This window comes from Camelus dromedarius, chromosome 18 (genome assembly GCF_036321535.1).
Source record: "Camelus dromedarius isolate mCamDro1 chromosome 18, mCamDro1.pat, whole genome shotgun sequence".
Taxonomy (NCBI): domain Eukaryota; kingdom Metazoa; phylum Chordata; class Mammalia; order Artiodactyla; family Camelidae; genus Camelus; species Camelus dromedarius.
The window spans coordinates 21,431,193-21,452,393 of record NC_087453.1 but is presented as its reverse complement, the minus strand read 5'-3'; the positions used below and the strand labels follow the sequence as shown (position 1 = coordinate 21,452,393).

Sequence of the window (21,201 nt, the reverse complement as noted above, 5' to 3'; positions counted from 1 at the left end):
GCAGGACACCATCAGGCTGCCAGTCCCCGACAGCTCTATCTGTTCACCGCTCTCCCTGGAACCAGGGGCTGGGGCCAGGGGGCTCATGGAGAGGCTGAGAATGCTGGGAACGGCTGTCAGCCTAGGCCTGGGCTACCCCCTAGAGGCCCCAGCCCAGATGCCAACACCTGGGATTCCTAGGCTCTTGCAGGCAGCAGGCATGGCCCTTCCCCCACCAGCCATGAAGGGACACTCACCGTCCTCTTGGCTGTGGAGGTTCTGCGGGCTCCGCATCCTCTCGTCCTGGCTGGGGCTCAGGCTGGAGGCCAGGTGTGGGTCAGCTGACATCCATGTGGAGTCGTTCATATCAAAATCTTCACTGCTCACAGAAGTTTCATCCTGATCGGGGACAAAGAAGGCAGACATTCAATGGGGACGGGCTCTCTATAGCCCTCGGCAGCATTCTGGGTGAACCCCAGGGCCCAAGGGCAATTGAAGTGCCCCAAAGGCCACAGGGAGCCCCCAAGCCCTGCAGTGGGGGCTGGGCTACTCCCCCTTCCCCCATGGAAGCAGCTCAGGCTCTGGTTCCTGTGGGAAGCCGGGGCTGAGGGCCGTGCTGTCTGTAATTGAAGACAATTACGAGGTCTTGCATCCTGTAGGGGCGGATAGCAGGGCCTGGCTCTTACCCTTGTGAGCCAAGGTTGAAACCAGCGCTGTAAACAAGGGCCACTGCTCCCCACTCCCTGCCCACAGCCTGGGGACAAGGGCTCACTCCACGCAGGGCCAGGCGGGCACTGCCGAGGACAGACTGGTGGCCCCCACCACGCCTGCTTCCCCCACTCCCGTGGAGCATGCATGGAATTCCTTTCTCCCACTCCCCCAGCCCAGAGGACATTTCTGTCTTCCTCCTTCCTAACCTTTGCTGTGCTTCAAAGATATGCTCTTGGGCGGCTTCCAGAGCTGAAAAGGCCAGCCCCAGAAGTACAGAGAAGGAAGGGCGTGGGGCCGGCAAGGGTTCGGAGCAGACCGCAAAGGGGGTTCGGCTCAAGGGCCTGGGGGGCCTCCAGGGCCTTCCAAACAGCCGGAGGGCCTGCTGGAGAGGACCTCGCCTGCCTCCTCTCCCTGCCTCCTCTCCCGCTGGCTTCAGTGAGCCCTTGGCCAGTCATCCGGGAACCCCCAGGGCGGGGCCCCTTCAACCCAGCCCTCCAGTGGGAAGGGACCCCACCTCCTTCTGGCCCAGCCTCTTTCAGGAGCAGCAAGCAACTGTGTTTGGGAGCTGGCTGTAAAACGCAAGAAAGATGACCCAGCAGCTCCCACACCCCGGAGCTCTGGCTTTGCCCCCTCCCCTTCCCCATCCAGCCAGATACAATGGCTTCTGTGGGCCCCCAGTAAGGACCTCTGGCAGAGCACTACCCCCCCAAAAGCCCTCCTGGGGCCCCTCACAGAGGTCTCTTTTACAGCAAGCAAACACACTTTGGTCTGAACTTTCTTCGGCTGCTGTCCGAGGCAGACACATCTGCTCTCCAAGTGCTGGGGAACCAGCGTGGATTATCCTCCATTCCCTCCCCCACAGGCCGGCTGGCAGGGAGTTTCCTGGAATTTACAGCTTCTGTGCAGCACGAGTGTGTACCCTCTGCGGCTGAATCAGGAGGATGAGAGCTGGGCCAGGATGCCAGCTCTGCCCAGCGAAGGGGGCCCCCACGCAGCACACCCAGAGCCTCGCAGATGGAGACCACGTGTGCGCTTGTGTCCTCTCCCCACACACGCACTCACACTGCCTCCCTCCCACAGGCGGCCCGGCTCCTTATACACATGCACTTGTACCCACAGCCTTCCTGGGGTGAAAGCATGCTCCCTCACACTCACTCTGACTGAGTTCTCACACCCTGAGGGACAGACACATGTTCAAAGGCTCTCTCTGCACAAAAGTCACAAAGAGGCAACAGGACTCTCCTCAGTGCTGACTGGACAGGACCTGAGAGTGAGAGGCGGCGGGCAAGCAAGGAGAAGGACCCTGGGAGGGGTAGGGCCATGGCTCTACGAGCCAGGAACAGGGGCCTCCTCACTTGGCCCCTGGCTCCTTCCTGGCTGCCCAGGGGTCACTGTGCTCAGGGTATGACACAAAGTCCTGGCTGAAGTAGGAAGGCCCTCTCGTGGCTCTTGGCTATTGTTAAAACACTCATGGTTTAAAAGACCAGGTATTCTTTCAACATCTGGAAGTACCACCTATTCAAAACACTACATCCATTTATTCAACAAGTATTTACTGAAGACTTACTATGTACCAAACACCTTTCTAGGTGCCAGAAAATTCAACTGTGGACAAGACATGTCCTGGCCTTCCTGGTGCTCACTGTCCAGTGGGGGTGATGGGTAATCAGCAGAAAACCGCATAGTGTCAGGGCTGATGAGGGCTACGAAGTAAAATAAAGCAGAATAAGAGTGGAGAGGGACCTGCAGGACTCTGTTTGCCAGGGTGGCCAAGGAGGGCCTTGCTGGTTAGGGGACATCTGAGCTGAGGCCTGCAGGAAGTGAGGAAGGCTGCTGTGTGGGGGTCCACGTGGGGAGCGCTCCAGGCACCGCACATGCTGGTGGATCCAAGCAGCAGCCAGGAGGCCTCTGTGGCTGGCAGATGGGTGAGCTGTGGGCAGGTGAGCCATACGGGGGTATCCTCTCCCCAGGGGCACATAACCCTGGGTGGGCGTCTCCAGCTTAGAGAAAGGAGTGTTCCACTAAACACGCAGGTTCTCACTGAAGATCAGGGAAATGTCAGAACAGCTAGGTGCAGTGCTGAAGGCGCCCATGCTCTAGGCCCACTTGGCCAAAGTTTAAAACAGTGACAGCAGAAGCCAAGGTTTACCAGGTGCCAAGTGCACCACAGGCCCATTGGGCAGACATAGTTATCAGCCCCATTCTACAGATGAGGGAATAAAGGCTCCAAAGGGTTCAGGCTCTTGCTTGCCCAAGGGCATGAGCTAACAAGTGGCAGAGCCAGAGGTGTGCAAATCTGAAGGCCCCAACACATCCCCTCCCCGCCTCTGAGCCTCTGCCAGAGCTGTGCCCCACAGCTCAAACTCCAAATGCCCGTCCCCGTGCCAACCAACCCGGCCTGGTCTCCAGCGCTCCTCTCCTACACTGTCTGCCTGCCTGTACGCGGGGGCGGGCACAGACCCCTCAGCTGTAGCCGGTCAGCACAGTGGCTCTATGCCCTGTCTTTCCCCAGAAAAACCTTAAGTCCTTCCAAGAGCAGGGACCAGGCTGGTTGTGTGTTCTCTGGACAAGGCCAGCAAGACCTGTCAAATTGGCTGAATCGCCTGCTATGATACTGGTGCTTAATGAGGATGCGGCATTAATTTGACAATCAGGGACTTGGTCCCGTTACACACAGTTCCTGAATGGAGACCACATGAAACCCAGACCCTGGCTGGCAGGCAGTGGCAACGTACTGCCGTGTGGTGTCCCCCTCCTGTGGCTGCCAGCCACACACACCCCTCTCTGACACAGAGCCCAGGGTTTCTCTGGCTCAGATCACTTCACTGTCCCCCAGAATGGTCCCCTCCACTCCCCTGGCCTGACAGGTCAAACTGCACTGAGGTGGGCTAAACTTTACATTGAATTGCAATCACCTGGTAATGAAGAGCACCCAGTGCCCACACATGATATCAGGGCAAGGGTTTTGTAAGATTTCCTCTCACAACCCCATTAAAAAAAAGGCAGGCACTCATGTCAGGCCTATCTCCAGATCTGGCACCGGCTCCCTGGAGACCTGCCTCAGCTGCCCAAGGGCACCACAGCTGGTGGCAGAGCTGCGATCAGAACCCAGGCAGTCTGTGCCCAGAGCCCACATTACAGTCTATCACACCAAGAGGCCGCCTCCCCACACTTCCTCCCTGCAATCGAAAGAACCAGACTCCTTAACAACAAAGCTTCTCAGGATGAGACCCAAAGGAACTCGTGGGAGATGAAGCTATATTTACAGCCACACCCCGCTCCCTCTCTTCAATGAGTCGACACACAGTTACGGAGCGTCTACTACATGCTGGTGGTGTGTTAGGGGCACGGTGACTACACTCAAGCTCCTTTCCTCCAGGGCCTTGTTATTTAGGGAAAGAGAGAAAAATTCTGACCCACTTGTAAGCTCCGAGAGAGGGGGGCTGGGGAACCCCTTCCCCAGTTATCTGCTGACTCTCGGGCTCTCCCCGGTGGGTTTCCCAGGGTCCTGCCACATGAATCCTGGTTTTGTGGGTGGTGGTTCTAGCTCAGCTCTTGACACTACCAATACAGCAGTTTTTTAAAGTGAGAAATCAAGCCTATTAAACCTAACTTAAAAAAAAAAAAAACAACTCTAAGTTCCAATCAAAATGAGTTCCCACCCCCTGACTTGCAGGGCTGACCTGGGAGAGGCGGCTTCTCAAGCCCCTCTGCCACCCACCTGCTACAGCAGCGCCCCCAGCTGCAGAGGGCAGACTGGAACCTCACCCGCTCACACCTAGCCAAGGCTCCAGGAGCAGGCCAATTACACAGGCAATTACCGGCGCACACAGTTCAGGGCCCATCAATGAGCGTGCAGAGAGCGGGTGCACCTGGGGCCGGAGGGACCTGCAGGGGCCAGACCTCAGGCCTGTGCACTGACAAGGGCGCTCCCCTTGCTCACCCAGAGGTCACAAGTCAGGCACTTCTCCTTTGTCCCTTCTAGAATCTCAAGGGAATTTGCACTAATTTCTCTTTAAGTAAACAAACTTCAATGAAACTTTCATTAGAAAATAAAAGACTGGGTACAATCCGTTACTTCTGGGCACCCTCTCTTCAGACCCCATGTGACTGGCCAGCCAGCTCTCCTGGCTCCTCTTACCTCTGCCCTCAGACACCCTGAGGTGTCTTGCCCACCTGTTGGAAAGCCCACCATTTATTCGGCACCAAAGGGCCCGAGCCACTTGTGGGTCACAGGGCGATCGGGCCAGCTGCTCTTCTGGAAAGGGAACTCAAGAGCTGGGGGCTGGGGGTGGAGGGGTAGGCAGGCAGATAGCACCCAGCCAGCCCCTGGGACACACCCCAGTCTGGGAGCCCTGACTCTGGGCAGAAGGAGAGGAGCCGACCAAACCCTCCCCCTCTCTTATCTGCAGTCCAAAATTCACGGGCAGGTTCAGTGTCTCTCCACCCAGGTTCTGAGGCCCTTCCTCCTCTGCAGGCAAACCAGCACCAACTGCTGCCCAGCCCAGGAGGAGGAGAAAATGGGAGACCAGAGAGGAAATGGTGGAAACGCGCCTGTATCCATGGCGTGTAACTAGGGGCAGGTGCTATCAGTAACCTGATTATTTTACAACTGGGGTCAATTTCTCGGGAACTGGGTTCCTGGTGCCTCTGAAGTTGAGCCATTTGCATCCTCCAGGACAGGGATCCTGGGGTGTGCCTCACACATTTTCCAGGCCTCTCCTCAGAGCTGTAACTCTATCACTATCACTTGCTTTGAGAGAGAAAAGGAGGAGGATTTGCTGCGAATTTAGAGCAGTTGTGAGCCATAAGCCCTGACCAGGAGCCTTGGGTGTGTGTTTCAGAGGAGGGGTGGAGGGCAAGTATGTTCCCGGGTGGGGGGGGGTACGTTTCTGGGCCAGGCAGGAAACAGACCCCTTCTCGGCCTAGACCCTGGGGTCTGTTGGATGAGAGGCTAAAGCTCCTGCAGGAAAAACCACCAGGCTCAGGGCAGTTGCCCTGGAACCCACTCTGCCCTAAGTAGGAGGGCACCAAGGTGGAGAAAGTGAGTACCTCCTTCTGGAACACCTGCAGGCCCTTCCAGGCCCTGGAAATTCTTCAGTGCAAGGCAATTCCCCTCCTTGTCTCCATGTCAGCGAGCATTACACACACAGCCTTCTGAGCATGCCAAGAAGGTACTGAACCGCATTTGACCCCAACTTAACCACTTCGGTTCATCAGATGGCTTATTAATGGAAGATGAAAACCCCCCAGGATCTAAAGCAACAAGGGTTCAAATCCCTGTTGGGAAGGAACAGCGCGAATGAAATCTTAGAGTGGTCTGAGCCACAGCTCCTGCCTGGGAGCTGAGGGGTCCCAGGGTTGCTGCTTCAAGCTCCATCCAAGCCCACCTGGCCAGGGGAGGAGGCCAGCATCGTGGGGACACTCTCCCACAATTCCACTCCTTCCTGCCAGTGTACCTCCTGTTTCCCAGTCATATAAGCATGGGCTCTTCTGGGAAATGAAGTGGGGAGGGCTGACAGCCAATCACCAACCACACTTTGGGTATTCTCCCCGCTCCACACACATACAGGGTCCTTCAGAAACATATTCACATATATGCAGAGATGCTCTGTTGTCTTGGCTGCCATGGGTGCCTGGATGCTGGGGTGAGCATTTTCAACACCTTCTTCCTAGGGTATTGAGTGTAAAACGGGCTTTTGTTTCCCAAGCAAAGGCAACTGGCTGTTTTCCCAGCACTCCTCACCATGAGGGCCTCATTGATACCCCAGGCCCCGCTGTTAACAGGGGTCTCTTTAAAAGGGAAGCTGGAGAGATGAGCTTCAGCAGACAGGGTTCTTCCAGCCAAAACGAGGGCTGGAGAGAAACCACTCTGCACTAATCCCCTGCAGGAGTTTCCTTCCAAGAAAAGGACCCAGACAAGACAAAAAAGTTCTTGAGCAACTCAGGGGCAGCTCAGCTCCACATGGCCTGAGGGTGGCGGAGGCCACACAAGTTCCCCAAATCAGCCTTGCCAGCTAGGAGGAAGGCCCTGGGTGCTCTGCTCTCGCTGTTCCTCAGGAAGGTGCTGAATGGGGTCTTGTCACCCAGCCATGGCGCAGTGGGTGTGGGAGGAGGTGCTGTCTCAAACCCCTACTGTACAAAACTAGCCCACCTGGAGCCGGGATGAGACAGGAGTTTGATATTATTGAAGGACACATTAAGGCACTAATGGTTTTCCAATGTAGGGGTAATTTACTACCTGGGGGCTAAACCACCACTGGGGCCTGGGCGCTACATAGATCTTTTCCCCAGAACAACCCACAGCCCAGAAGCAGGGGGTCATGACTCTCTCCGGAGGAGCTGTGAGAGCCCCACACCCCTCTTTCCACACCCCCCACCTGGTAGGATGGGGCCCAGGCTGGGGTTTCCAGCTGATTCTGGGATAAGTAGGGCTTTATCTCAAGGGAGAATCTATTTCAAGCCACAATCCTTCTCAGAAAGAGGAGGAAATCACAGAGTCCAAACACCATTTCAGGTGAAATCAGGAGGTTATTAATCTCCCCTCCGAGCAGACAGAAAGAAAAATCAATGTTTTAGTGGGGGGAAAAAGGTTCCATTTGAATTAATGGGTTTGTGGCTTCTCCATTGATCTGCGCTTCTTCACACTTTCTTTTTGTGCTTTTGTGCTCTTGGGGAGGAGGGGGTGGGCCTCCCGATAAGGAAAAGGACGGTCTAACCTTAACCTTTCTCTAGGAATAATGCTAATTAGCGAGGCTTAATGAGAACTTCCCCCAGGAAGCACAGCCCGGTAGGGGCGACCGAACTCGGGCAAACGCAGTTCCAGAGGGGAGTGGGGGGCCGGGGGGCGCTTCTGAGGCCGAGCGTCTGGAATACAAACGCGAATTGCACTCCCCCACCCGCCGCCCGAAAAAGTGTCCAGCCTTGGAGGACTCGGTGGAGAAGTGGAGAGTGGCGGGCGGAGGTGTAAATCCAACTTAACCCGGGCGCGCGCCCTCACTCTGGCCAGCTGCCCCCGCCCCATGTGTCCCGGTCAGTAAGGAATGCCCCTTCGCTTGGGGCCGCCGACGCCCCCAGCTTCCGCTCCGACAGTACGCTTGACAGGGGCACCAGGTCTGCTCCGGGGAGGGACCGGAGCCTGCCGAAGTGGGCTCAACTCTGCAAATCTCGTCTCAACTCCCCGAGCCGAGGCAGGGAGCCCCTCCCTGCCACTCAACGCTTCCAGTCCTCACATCTCCAAACAGTCCACTTCCCTTCTCGAGGCAGCCGCGGTGGCGGCAACCCGAGCCCGGCCCCCACCCTGTCGCCTGCGAACGCCTTCCTCCCCGGGACGCGGTGCCGAGCCCGCGGCAAACCGTGTGGCCGCCGCACAATACCGCGGCGCGGCGCACACAATCACCGCCCCCCAGGACCGGCGGCGCGCACGGCCCGGGAGTGGGGTGCGCCCGGCGGCCCCCGGCACTCGGAGCCGGGCACGCCTCTTGGGCACCCCGCGGCCCCCAAAGTACAGGCTTCACGGCGCGCACCCCACTCGGTCACCCTCACCCGCCCCCCGCCCCAGCCCACTCCGCCCAGGGCGCAGCCGCTTCCGCGCGCCCCCCTCCTCAGCCCCGGCGCAGGAAGCTCCTCCGCATCCCCCTCCCCGGAACCCCCCCAGCCTCCCGCCCCCCTAACCGCAGCTCAACGGCCGGCGGCAGCGGTAGGAGGAGGGGGGCGGCGGCCGGGGGCCCGGAAACGGCCCGATCGCTGGGATCCGGGCCGGACTCCGTACCTGGGCGGGAGGCGAGGTGGAGACGGGCGGTCAGGCTCGGCGGCGAGTGAGCAGGGCGGGCGGCGGTGACAGCCCCACAGCTCCAGCTGCTGCTGCTGCTGCCGCCGCGGCCGCCCGGGGAGAGGGGCTGGCACCGCCGCGGCGCGTCACTGCCCGGCCCGGGGGCGGGGGTGGCCAGGGGGAGGGCCCAGGCGAGCAGCGGCGGCAGCGGCGGCGGCGCCGCGGTCGGGAGGGAGGAAGGGGGAGGGGGGCACCGGGCACGGGGAGGCGGGGGAGGGGGGCGGGACCCTGCACGGGGCGGGGGCCGGGGGGAGGGGAGCGCAGGGAGGGCGCAAGCTGGGGGAGTAGGAGGAGCAGCGGGAGGAGGAGGTGGAGGGGCGGACGAGAGGGAGGAGTGGGCACGGGGGGAGGGGGAGAGAGGAAAAGGAGGCACCCAGGGAGAGGAGAAAGGAGGGAGAGGCGGTAGTGGGGAGGAGGGAGAGGAGAAGGAAGGAGCGGGTGCTGGGCCAGGTAGGGGGGGAGGGATGAGGGCGCGCTGGACGCGCCGCGGTGCGCTCCGGGGGGGAAAGCGCTCTTAAGGGGGAAGCGCTTGGAGGAAGACTCTTGCCCGGGGCTAAACCTGGGAAAGAAGGCGGTGGGGTCTGTGCCCGCCCCTGCTCCGGGAGGCCGCAGTCTTCGGGTCCCGGGGTGGGCGGGAGAAGGCACCCGGCCGGCTCTCTGCGTTCAGGCCAGGAGAGGAGAGACTTGGCCCAAAGAAAGTGACTCAGGCACCATTAGGAACTCTAGGTTCCCTGCGGCCTTCGAGCAGCCCTTGACCCCCGCGCATCTCCAGGTTTCCCGGGGACGCGGCTCCTCGCTGGGCAGGGCTGCTGGGCCAGAGGTCTGGGCCCCCAGGCGGTCGGAGCAAGACCCTGGTCTGGGAAAGACAGGCACGTGGTCGGCTCTGTGCCGCCCCCCACCTCAGGACCCCCCCTTTTCTCGATCAAGTTCAAGCTCAGGCTCCTTGGCGCGCTGCCCACCCGCTGCCCCCTCCCATCCCCCCTCCCTCTATTCCGCACCATCTCGCCTCTTCACTCTTCCTTTGTCTCTTTCCCACCACTTAGTTTACACCCTCCCCTGCTCTCCTCCTTCCCACCGGCTGGCGCCTAAGAATTCAGGCTGCGCTCACCTGTCCGACCCAAACATTTCAGCGATCTTCAGCGCCTGTCGCTCGCCTGCTCCCAGCTCCCTCCCTGCACCCCTCCCCTCCCGCCCGTCATTGTGCTCCTCAAGACCACACCGTTCAGGCTCCTTAAGGCGCGCAAGCTACAGTTGTAAAGTAATAGGCTAACATCAAGAATGCTGCTCCATCCAGGACCTGGGCGCGCAGTGTCCGCAGACACAGCATCGCAGTAGGGGGAAGACCCACGCGGACCAGAGTAGCGGTGCTCCGCGCTGACAGACCTCGTCCGCCTGGGGTGCAGAAGACTGCACCGGGCGTCGCGGGGTAGGGGGCGGGAGACCCTGGACCTCTGAGCAACCTCAGACTCAGCCTGAAACAGAACGCGCTTGTCCCCAAACAGCAGAATTAGACCCCGACAGAGAAGATGGGTCAGGGGCAGATTCCCCTCTCCCCAAATCCACGCCTCTGTTACAACAGATCAGCCTTCAGAAAAATCTCGTGCTTTAACAGGGATGGGGAGCTGCCCTTGCGCAATACAGTGAGGAAATGGCTACAAAACAAAACAGACCAATAAAGATCCCACCTCCTGGTCCCTCTGGTCGCATCCGAAGAGGAAGGGCAATTTCTACTTGACTTTACGCTACAACTCATTCACAGTGGAATCAGGAAAGAAGAGAAAACGAGACAGCCACTGCGATTGTTTGCAATTTTGAAACAGACTGCCTTTAACCTTCCAACTTTTTTTCTGTGAAAAGCCTTTTTCTTTCTTCCACTGAAAGCTTTGCATTGTGAACAATCCGAGGTAAACAAGGCTCCCTCTACAGGTGCGAGTTGGAAATACAACACCACAGGTTCAGGGCTCCGTATTCACCCATTAGGGGCAAAAAAAAAAAAAAAAAAAAAAAAAAAGATGACAACACATCAAATTAACGCACATAGACTTCCTTGTGCACAGGCTAAAGATTTTACTGTCAGTATAAAACTCACACTTTCTTTTTTAAAAGAGGATCTAAGCATGTTACTCATTAGCGTCTTTTATCCCCAAAATCAAATGTTTTCATACCAATTCACTCTTCCTACTTTATTAGATCTTTACTTCTCATCCTCTGTGATGGGGGACAGTTTGGAGGCTTTATTGCCTGAATGTCCACATACCCTGGTGACCAATAATGACTTTTAGAATTAGTGGCCATGACTCTTCAGTTCATACGGGGAAATGTGGGTGTTCCAACATAGGAACTGTCCTTCCTCACTCTGAAAATGAGATAATTCACGCCCAGGATTTCCTGTTTCTTCCCACCACATTTCTAGAGATCTTTCACGTCTCCTGTCCTGTCACTGTTTCACAGCAGTGGTGGACATCTGGGCTTGAAATATAAAGCCAAATCCAACTGACGTTCAAAGGTGGAATTGAACCCAGATAACCTAGCTCTTCTCTGACTAATAAGAGAGAGCTAGTACCGCCCAGGAGGGCAGAGCAGTGATTTTCTCCAGGCATGAAATGTGAACTCATTTACCATCCCTGAGATAAAACAGTCCCAGCCCCACTCGACCCACAGGAAGCCGTTGGGAGCCCTGGAGATGCCTGGCTGTTTAGCAGCACTGCAAATTAGGGGAGTTTTCATGTGTGCTGAAGGCTGCAGAAATCTCCCAGCTCTTTAATTCCTGCAGGAGCTGCCACTCCTTGAGTAACCTTGTGTAGGTTGCTTTCCGTGTCTTTGTGCCTCTCCTTAAAGTGGCCACAGCATGGGTCCCAACAAGGAGTGGCATGACCCAGTTTTTTGGCCACCAATTCTCCCAATGATGTGTCTCTTCTTCTAGCCCCAGTCTGGTGGGAGACAGAGAAAGGCTGCTCCCGTCTGCTTAAGGGAGCAGTACTACTGCCTTCATGCCCCCTCCAGGCTCTGCAAACAGTGGGTGCCTTTGTAAATGGCAAAATTGGAAGGGCATCTGCTCTGTGGAGCTTCTTAAGCAGCAGACCCCTCCAGGCAGATTCCCATATGAATTGAGCACTCCATGAGCTGGGACCTGGCCAAGGGAACCAGGAGTTTGTGATTAGGAATAACATGATCTTAGTGTGACCAGAATGGATACTGTTCAAGCATCTCAAAGCACTAAAAAAAAAAATTATCCCTACAAACTGATGATACAAGGAATATGTGCCTGTACAACGGAGAGACTGGCAGACACCCTTCAACCAAGTGATCAAACTCAGCAGCCCCCAAAGTGGGGCCACCTGACTTGATGTGCTCACGTCCTGAAGGGGTGCAGTAGGAGGACGGAGCATCACCTATGCTTTGTCTCCCTATGTCACATTCACTCCCCAGAATGCTCTACCTGAATCTGATGAAGAGACAACCAGACAAGAAATACTGAGAGGCCCTCCACATCTCGACAACACAAATGTCCTGGACTCTTCCAAAGAGTCATTGTCATTGTTATTGTTTGTTCTCAATCAGGAGACTCAAGAAAAATGACAACTAAATGCAAAGTTTGAATCTTGGTTGGATCCCCAAGACAAGGAGTGAGGTGGAGATGGGGTGAAGGAGGGGCAGTGAGGGGTGGAGGGCAGACAGAGGTTGACGGCAGAGACCAGGGGGGCTCGGGCTGAGTGGCCAGGGAAGGCTCCTCTCAGGAGTAAGTGCATGTGTGCTCTGACTCCCGGATGACGGAAGTTGACAGCTGGGTGAAGACCTGGGGGCTCAGTCTTGCAGGCAGAGGGAAGAGCTCATGCAAAGATCCTAAGGTGGGAAAGGACTTGGCATGTTTGAGGACTAGAAAGCTACCAGTGTGGTTAGAGCGAGGTGGGCAAGGGGGAGGATGAGAGGAGGGGACAGTGAGAGGGTGTGCAGGGCCAAGTACTCAGAGTCTTGGACACTACTGTGAGGTGTGTATATTTTATTCTAAGAGCAAGGAAATCAGGCAATCTAAATTATGTTTTTAGATCAGAAGAGATGGGATTATAAGGAAACAAGAGTGGCATGGGGAGACATTGAGGAGGTCGAATAGAAGGAGTCTAGCCAAATGGGACTGGTTCCAATTCTGGCTCTGACCTCGGGCAGAGTGACCTTGGGCCCGCATTTAAACCTCTCTTAGCCTCAGTTTCCTCATCTACAAAGTGGATAATAAGATAGTGTGTTTAATGTAGTATTTGACACCAACATTTCCCCTTTGAAATTGGCAATTGTGGTAGCCAGGCTCTCAGCTGTCCCCCAATGACCTTCACCTCCTGGTGTCACACCCTAGTCCCCTCACCATGAATAGGGCTGGGGAGATGAGGGTGTATGACTTCTGAGGTTCGGTCATAAAATACAGCTTGCTCCTTTCCCCGAGGGAGTATTTGGTAAATGGCAGCTTTTATCACCATCAGGATTCTGAGTTTCCACAGTGCTGGTCCGAGTCCTCTCCACAAACGCCCTACCAGGTTATTCAGCCCCAGCAGCCCTGGGCAGCCCTCATCTCACTACACACTTGTCAGCACTCAGCATCAGCAACCTCTTCTCTCTCTGCTGATCTGAGAAGTGGAAAATGGTGTCTCTTCCTTTGCCATCCTCATGTGAGCATATATTTATATGAGTCATGTGTGGGTTTTTTTTTTTTTTTTTTTTAAGCAATCTGTTCATATTCTTTGCCCTTGTATCTACTTAGGTTGGTGGTCTTTTTTTTTTTTTTTTTTTTGGTAAGCACTCTTTAGAAAGGAAGGAAATTAATCTTTTTCATAAATTTTGCAAATGTTTTCCTTTTGTTGTCTTCTTACTTTATGATGGGATTTTTCTGCCATATGAAAATTTTACATTTTTATATCATCCCATTCCTTTTTTTTTTTTTAAATTGAAGTATAGTCAGTTTATAATCCCATTCATTTTTTTTTTTTTTCCTTTAGGGCTTTAGGCTTTCAGGTCAAAACAAAGTTTTTTTTGCACTCTAAAATTTTTTTGCACTCTAAAATTTGCACTCTAAAATTTTTTGCACTCTAAAATTAATGAAAGTAATTCATCCACATTTTCTTCTAGAGCATTTGTAGCTTCATTATGGTTATATCTTTATTCTATCTGTAATTTATCACCACGTAAGAAGTGAGGTGAAGATCTAGCATATTTTGTTTTTTAATGGCTATTGCAGTTATCCCAATACCCTCTTTTATTTTTTAATTTCTCATTTTTATTTTTTAACACCTTTATTGTGGTATGGTTCCTACACAGCAAACTACACATATTTCAGATGTACAATTTGATGAATTTTGATAGATGTGTACACCCATGAAACCAATACCACAACCAAGAGAGCTAACATTTCCATCACTCCCCAAGACCAATACCCTCTTTTAAATAACTCACTTTTATCCACTGACTGGAAGTGCCATCTTTATACTAATTTCCCATTATTTTGGGAATTGTCTATTCTGGCCTATTGATCTATTTATTTCTGTCTCGATAGTATAGCTCTAGGATATATATTTTAATACCAGGTAGGGCCAGCACTCACCTCTACCCACCATGAACTCTCTGCCCCCAGCATAATAAAGACAATTAAAGGCTTGCCACAGCAGAGAGGGCTCTGGATGCAGCATAATTATGGCAAAGGTCAGGGGGTGTTTCTGACTGAGGGGCTGTTGGTGGGGTGGTTCCTGGAAGAGGTGACATCTCCTCTGAACCAAAGGAGGCAGGAGCAATGGGACAGGTGGCCAATGCACAGGGCATCCCGGCAGGAAGAGTAGCGTGGATGGCTGCACCAGGGCTTCACACATGCCTGAATTTGAAATACCTGCTCTGTGGGTTGGGTAGTAACTCAGCTTATCCATTTAGTCTTCACATTGGCTGATTCCTGCACAGCTGGCTGCAACCTCACAGTCAATTTGACACCTTTGTTGAAATCTAGGAGACACCGCCCAATACCGTTTCCTCATTCCTTCTCTGTTTAGATAAATTTCCCATGATGCGTATAACTAAGAGTTTGACTTGTTGAAATACACTTTCCTAACCACAACAAAAGGAAAAAATTACAGTTTCATCAATTGCCTTTTCAGAAATGTGTTGCTTTAAAATATCATCAGTTACTATCTCTGCTCATGTCACTCTCCTACTCTGGGCTAGCTGGCTGAATCTGGGCTGGTGTTGGAGGACTTCCACAGGCCTGCTGGCCTTCCAGCCTTCTGTTTCAAACTGTGAACTCTGCTTCCAACAGACTAACCATCTTCTGTCCTTCAATAACCCACGTGTGACCCCCTCCATGCCTTTGATCAGCCATGCTTCCAGACACGTTTTTTCCCATAAATAGAGCCCCCCTACCACATGCCATGCACCATGATGAGTATGGCTGACACAGCAGTGAACAACACAGATACAGGTCTACCCACTCAGAGCCTGCAGGCCAGCAGAAGAGAGAGATTAAACTAATGACCATAGTTTCTGGTCACAGGTATGTATATTCAATTTGTACTTGACATTCGTGGGAACTGCTAGGAAGGAAGTGCCTAGTATGTGAGAAGGACATAGTACATCCTGGAGGGCTCCACTGAGGAGGTGGCATTTAAGTTGGGCATTGAAGGATGCAGGGTGTTCATTAGGTAGAAAGATGCTTTGGGCCATCAACAAAGACATCCTCCACCCCTGCCAGATCTAGGCCCCTCTGAACACACAGATCACCCAGCTGGCTCTAGGGGCAGCTCTCTGTCAGTCTTACATCACTTAATGCACTTGTGGTACTCCCCATGTCCTGCGTTATGCATCATTGCCCCAATTGGACCGTGAGCTCTCCGTGGCTGGGACAGGCTCTTAGGTAGCAGAGTCCTCGGCAGCATCCTGCACACAGCAGGGACTCTCCACTGCATCACTCAGGACCCTGTCCTGTCTACTGCCCAGCACAGCCCTAAGGTCCACAACAGAGCTCTGAATTAAGCACACCAACCTCAATGTGGGCCGCATTTTGTAACTCCCCAGAGAATGCACCTGCTTGCTCTCTCTTCCTTCTTTCCAACACCTTTGGAGAGGCTCAGCCAAAAAGCTGAGGCCAGCCCCAACCGGGCACTTCCACTCCTAGGTGTGCACATGACAGAAAGAACTATGGAGAGTCCCTAAAGAACACAGACACCAGAATGGTCACTGCAGCACGATTCACAGGAGCCCTGGCCTGGAAACTACCCAAGTGTAGTTTGTAGAATGGATGATCGTGGTCCATCTACACTGTGGAATACTGCTCAGCAGTGGGAAGGAACAAACTAGTGGTGCAGGTCCCAACACGAGGATGCTCACCCTCATGCTTGTGGTCAAAGAGCACATGCTGTAGGATGCTGTTTATGTAAAGTTCTATAACAGGCAAAAGCAATCTTTGTTATTAGAGGTCCAGATAGTGGTCGCCCTTTCTGGGGTCAGTGACCATAAGGGAGCACAATGGGTCTTTGGGGGGCTGACAGTGTTCTGTCTCTCAATGTGAGAATTGGTCACAGGAGGTGGATTCAGTTTGTAAAAATTTACCGAGCTGTCCACTCAATGACATGTGCTCTTTTCTGTATGCATGTTACACTTCCATAAAAGTTGGGAAAAGGGAAAGAAGGCTGAGGCCAGTGACCATGGCCGAGCAGCTGAGAGCCCGGTGTAATCAATTCCTGCCACCCGTTCTACACGGGCACCGGAGCTGAGTGGCAGTGTATGTTACTTTATTCAAATAGTCAAATAACAAGGTTGATGTGAACTGCCAATCTGCACATAAAGAGTAGAGGCTCTGGGAGGAAGATTAAATGACACATCCAGTCACCCAATAGCTCAGAGATCAGGGGACACACCCACAGTGTCAGAGCTAAAAGCTAGTGGCTGTGCTGGTGTTTGGAGCAGGTGCGCTGGTCTCCAGAGTGGGTGGTGGGCTCAGTGCTGTGCTTCACCGACTGCCAGCTGAACAGAGGAACCCACCAGAGCAAGTGAAGTCTGGGGTGAAGTCAGTTTTGGGGTCAGTTTTCTCATCTCTGAAATGGGGGCACAATCACAGGAGTTTAAACGCAGGAATGCCTGCAGGGGGCTGGACTGGCGCCTGGCATAGAACACCTGCCCAGATCTTACTTATCGTTAATGTTGATGATGAAGATGTGAAAAATAAGTAATTAATGATACAGACATCAGTCAACAAACAATTACTGAGCCCCTACAATGTGCCGGGGCCTGACCTGGGCTGCTGACCCGGGCTGTGCCCAGGAAGCTGCTGGTGCAGGGGCTGCTGGGGACCTTGGCCTAGCCCCACCCTCACGGTCATTTTCTTTTTCCTTTCCCTCTCCCCTCCCCTTCCCTTGGGAAATCACAGCATTAATGTGGGAGGGAACAGGGCTCTCCCTCTCACGCACTCCATGACTTTGGATGGGTTACCCGAGCTCTCTGCTACCGAGCCTCAGTTCCCCATGTTTTCTGTGAGGACCCGGCACACACAGGGCCTCAAACAACCCTTCCTGTTCTCCTCCTCACCTCCCCCTCCTCTCTTCTCCTTCTGCCCTGCTTCCCCTCTGTTTCCTTCCTGACTAAGCCTTCGGCAACTTAACGCCCAAAGGCATTGTCAAGCTCAGTTGATGGCACCCAGGCCATGGCAGATACTGTGGACTAATTTACCTGATACCCAAACTCAACATTTCTCTCTTCCCTCTCTCAACTACAGAGGATGAGAAACAAAATTCTTTCTTTCCCAGCCCCTCTTGCATCTTAGGGTAGCCACGTGACCCTTTCCAATGAGATGTCCACAAAAGTCTATTGGCAACTCTCTGGGAAAGCTTTTGCACTGCTGAACTAGGCTTATACCACCCCATTCCCATCTTCCTCTCACCTTGAATGTGGACAAGATGGCTGGAGCAATTGCAGCCAACTTGCAAGCATGAGGAAAAGTCAACAACATCACAGAGTCACCAACCCAACATGGCCAACGTCAGCTGACCAGCAGTGGCTCCTGCATTCTTCCTGTTTCAGGTGTAAAAAAACTTTCATGTTTTGCTATACAGCCAGCTGGGTTTTTGGACCTGTAGTCAAAAGCATCTCTGGCCAATTCTCAGGGCTCCTATTTGTGGATGGATGGGACAGCAAGGCCCCCCACACCCCTGTGGCCTTTTCTCTAGAGAGTTGACTCCTTAAAGAGACTGAGGAGGGGGCCGTGTCAGGGCCCCTGCTTGGCCACTGCGGTACATGGGGCACTCTGCGGGGAAGGGACCAGGCTCCGCACAGGTGTGCCCGAGCACTTCCTGAGCTGCGGTAGTGTTCCAGTTAAAGAGGATCTTTTGTTTTGATCCTGTTTTTTTCTTGAGGCACTTTGAGCCATTCCAAACATCCAATGGCCTTAAAATGACCATGGGGCAGGCAAGCATGGGCTCTGTTACTCACTTCTACTGAGGAGGAAGCTGCAGGAGAGAGAGGAGTGGCCAGCCTGAGGCCGGGCTGCCTGTGGTCACGCTGGGCTGAGCCCCTGTCCCCACCTGTCCTTAGCACCCAGCCCAAAGCTCAGGGCTAGCCAGGCCCTGCTGTTCCCTGCTGAAGGCTGGAGGGGGGCTGGCTGCAGGGAGGAGGGGCAGGTGAGCAGACCTCTGGGTCTCTTAACCAGCTTTGCCAGCGACATGCCTGCCTACTGCTGACCCCTGACATACTGACTTCCTCACCAGAAGAGTTTCCTTGAAGAAAGGGGTTCCTCTGTCAAAAAGCAAACTTTGAAAACCACTGAAGTCTGACCCAAACCTGCTGTTCCAGTAACAGGGCAGCTGCAGCGTGGAGAAGTGAAAGTGAGACAGCTGGTGCGGGGCAGGGCCACGCCTAGAGTTGGAGTTGCTGGGCTCTCTCGGGGGCTCTTCTCCACCTGCTGTCACCCCCAGTTAAGCCCCTGCCCCTCTGGCCGAGGAAGGTGGGCTCTGAAGCTCCACATTGCACACGACGATGTGTAACAGCAGGCGGGCCAGGGGGCACTGTCTTCTGCAGGCTGCTCAGGCTTATCCCAAGCACATGTCCCTTGCCCCCCTGTTCTAGCTCCGCCTTGCTATTCTTACCCCAGGGCCTTTGCACTGGCTGTCGGCTCCACCTGGAAAGACTTTCTCCCACAGGGCCAGCCACTTCTTATCATTCAGGTCTGGGCTCGGATGCCATCTTTTTAGAGAGGCCTTCTCACCGAGAGGCACAGTCTATCAACAGATCCTATTTTAATACTCTGCCCCAAACTTCTCACTTTTGAGTATTTTTTTTTCCTTGTTGATTTGTCATCTCTACAGCCTGTGAGCTCCTTGAGAGTGGGCTCCTTGTCTGTCTCATTCACTGCTGTATCCTGTGTTCAGAACAGGGTCTGGGACATCGGAGGTATTTAAATGATTTTTGAATGAATGGAGGAGGAGTTTTTTGAAAAATTATACAAACACAGGGTCGCAGGGAGGGCAAGGGGTCTGGAGGGCTGTGAGCAGAAGCCGTGGGCCTCTGTCTCCTTCATCTGAGTGGAGGCAGGGGAGCTCCCAGCCCAGCGGGGGTCGATGCCCGGTCACCCTGTAAGCTAAGTGAAGCCGCAGGCACAAACTCACAGTGTGACACTGTGTGGGGCCACCCTCAGGAAAAAAAAAAAAGGGGGCCCGTTAATGAAGTAAACACAATCACAACCAGGAAAAATCTTGGCCATAGTTCTTCGAGTCCACCCAGAGCCATTATCTCTAATTGATCTCCAGACATCAGCTGCTGAAGCATCTGAAGCCCTCCTGCCTTTTCCAGGTCTGGTTACAAAGCCCTGGCCTACCCACCCACCTGAGTGGGGTCTGGTCTCCTGGAGCAGCTCTTTGCTGGGGGCCGAGACCTATCTGGGCTCCACCTGAGAAGGAGCCATCAGGCTCGCAGGGTTGGGGGGTCTAGAAGCTGCATAAAAGCCATGATGCTCACTGCTTGGCTGCCAGAGCCCAGCGGCCTGCACTGCGGTGCCTGAAGCCGAAGGCTCCACAAAGCCACCAGGGGTCTTGTCCTCAAAAAAATGGGACAAAAGATAGGAAGGGCTGGAGAAAGCGCCCGCCCAAGATATCCCCCCAGCTCGAGATGAGAGCCTCCGAGAACTGGAGCAGGAGAGGCGCTGTTAGAAATAACAGCACACAACAGGACTTGGCCACGAGACAAGAAGGCCCATCTGGGTCTCACGCCGGACCCAGAGTCGGGGGTCACAAGGTCAGCCATCGGTTCAGTGACCATCTGCATGTTTTGAGCTGCTCCTTCCTGCCCAACCCGGGAGAGAGACGCCTTCTTTCCTGCTGGGTCTCTCCTGTTCTTAGAGACGGATCAGGGAGTCAGCCACCCAGGGTGCCTGGAGGGGCGGTTCACAGTCACAGCACCGAGAAGACAGAGCTGCCCCCCATTTAAGAAGGCCCAGGTAGCAGCTCCTGACCTTGCCCCGCCTTTCCCCTTGACATAGATAAAGCCTCCCCAGGCCAGCTCTGCATGCAGGATCCTGCTCTGGGCACCAGGCAGCTCTCCTGCCTGCACCAGTAAATTATGGGCACTGCATGCATTTAATTTTTCCCCGGATAATGAAGTCGAAAGGCCACATCAGCATCCTCACATGCGTGGGGGTGGATCTGGCAGCCTGGAAGGGGACTGAGACTTTAGGAGCTGATGGGGACAATGAGCTGTTTAGGTTCGGGGTATCTACCAACTCCATCAGGCCACTGGCTTTGGAGACAGGATGTTGGTTGTTTTCTGCTTTTTTCCCACACAGCTTCAGGGAAGCAGGCGGAAAGAAGAGAGACGGAGACGTCTCTGAACCCAGGCTGTTCTGGCAAAACAGCCATCAGGCTCATTTTCTTTGAGTGTTTGTAAACTGCAGCAAGTTTCTTGAAAGCCCCCAAGGATTCTCAATGATATATACTGATCCCTAAAATAATGCCCTGTAACAAAGATGTTCGACAATGGGGCTTCTCACTCCCCTTTTTGTCCTCTCAGAAAAGAGGATTCCCAGAAAACTTTCCTTCTCAAGTTTGGAAATGCCCTATTTTTGCTTGACACCATCTTTAGGAGGGTGGGCACACTGGGTTGTCAGTATTTATAGCCCCCAGATTCCAACACGGGACCATGATGCTCCTGGCTCACAGTCACTCTGTTTTGGGGGTGAACAGAAACCTGCGGTCAAAGTGTCTCAGCTTAATGTTTATGTGGTCTGATCAACGGTGCCTCCTGCATGTCTCCCTCACCAAGAAGGGGGTACAAAATTTTTTAGGCATTAAACATTTTTTTCAAATAACTTTTTTTTTTTTTCAAGCCAAGAGAACTTTTAAAAAGAAGGACAACAAGGAGGGGAACCATTCCTGCTAGACAGTAAGGCATCTTAGTCATTAGACATACGAGTTATTAAGACATCTTAGTCTCAATACTTAAAACAGTGTGGAGCTGGTACGTGAATAGACAAAGAAACCAATGGACTGAATAGAAGTAGATTCTGTTTCAGATGGAAATTCAGCAAATTATAAAGATGGCATCTCAAATCAATGGGAAGAAAACAGATCCTTTAACAAATCATGTTGACACAGAGGGGTAAAGCAGGATCTCTATCTCCGAATATACCAGGATAAATCCCAAATGGATTGAAGATTAAATACGAAAAATGA

At 53.6% G+C, this 21,201-nt stretch overlaps 1 protein-coding gene across 5 annotated transcripts in view; it reads right to left on the bottom strand.

Annotated features, from left to right (window-relative positions):
• Positions 1-21,201, bottom strand: part of NOL4L (nucleolar protein 4 like) — a 121,597-nt gene that overhangs the window by 28,005 nt on the left and 72,391 nt on the right. For 3 of the 5 annotated variants that reach the window (XR_010376634.1, XM_031433992.2, XM_064475772.1), the window contains exon 5: positions 237-378. Coding sequence is in view for 4 of the 5 variants with exons in the window: in XM_031433992.2 (XP_031289852.2) it covers positions 237-378 (142 nt within the window). In the remaining variant the exon portion in view is untranslated. Of the gene's footprint in view, positions 1-236; positions 379-896; positions 1,103-8,461; positions 8,596-21,201 lie in introns of those variants that run through there. The other 2 variants (XM_031433994.2, XM_031433995.2) reach the window with 2 other exon arrangements.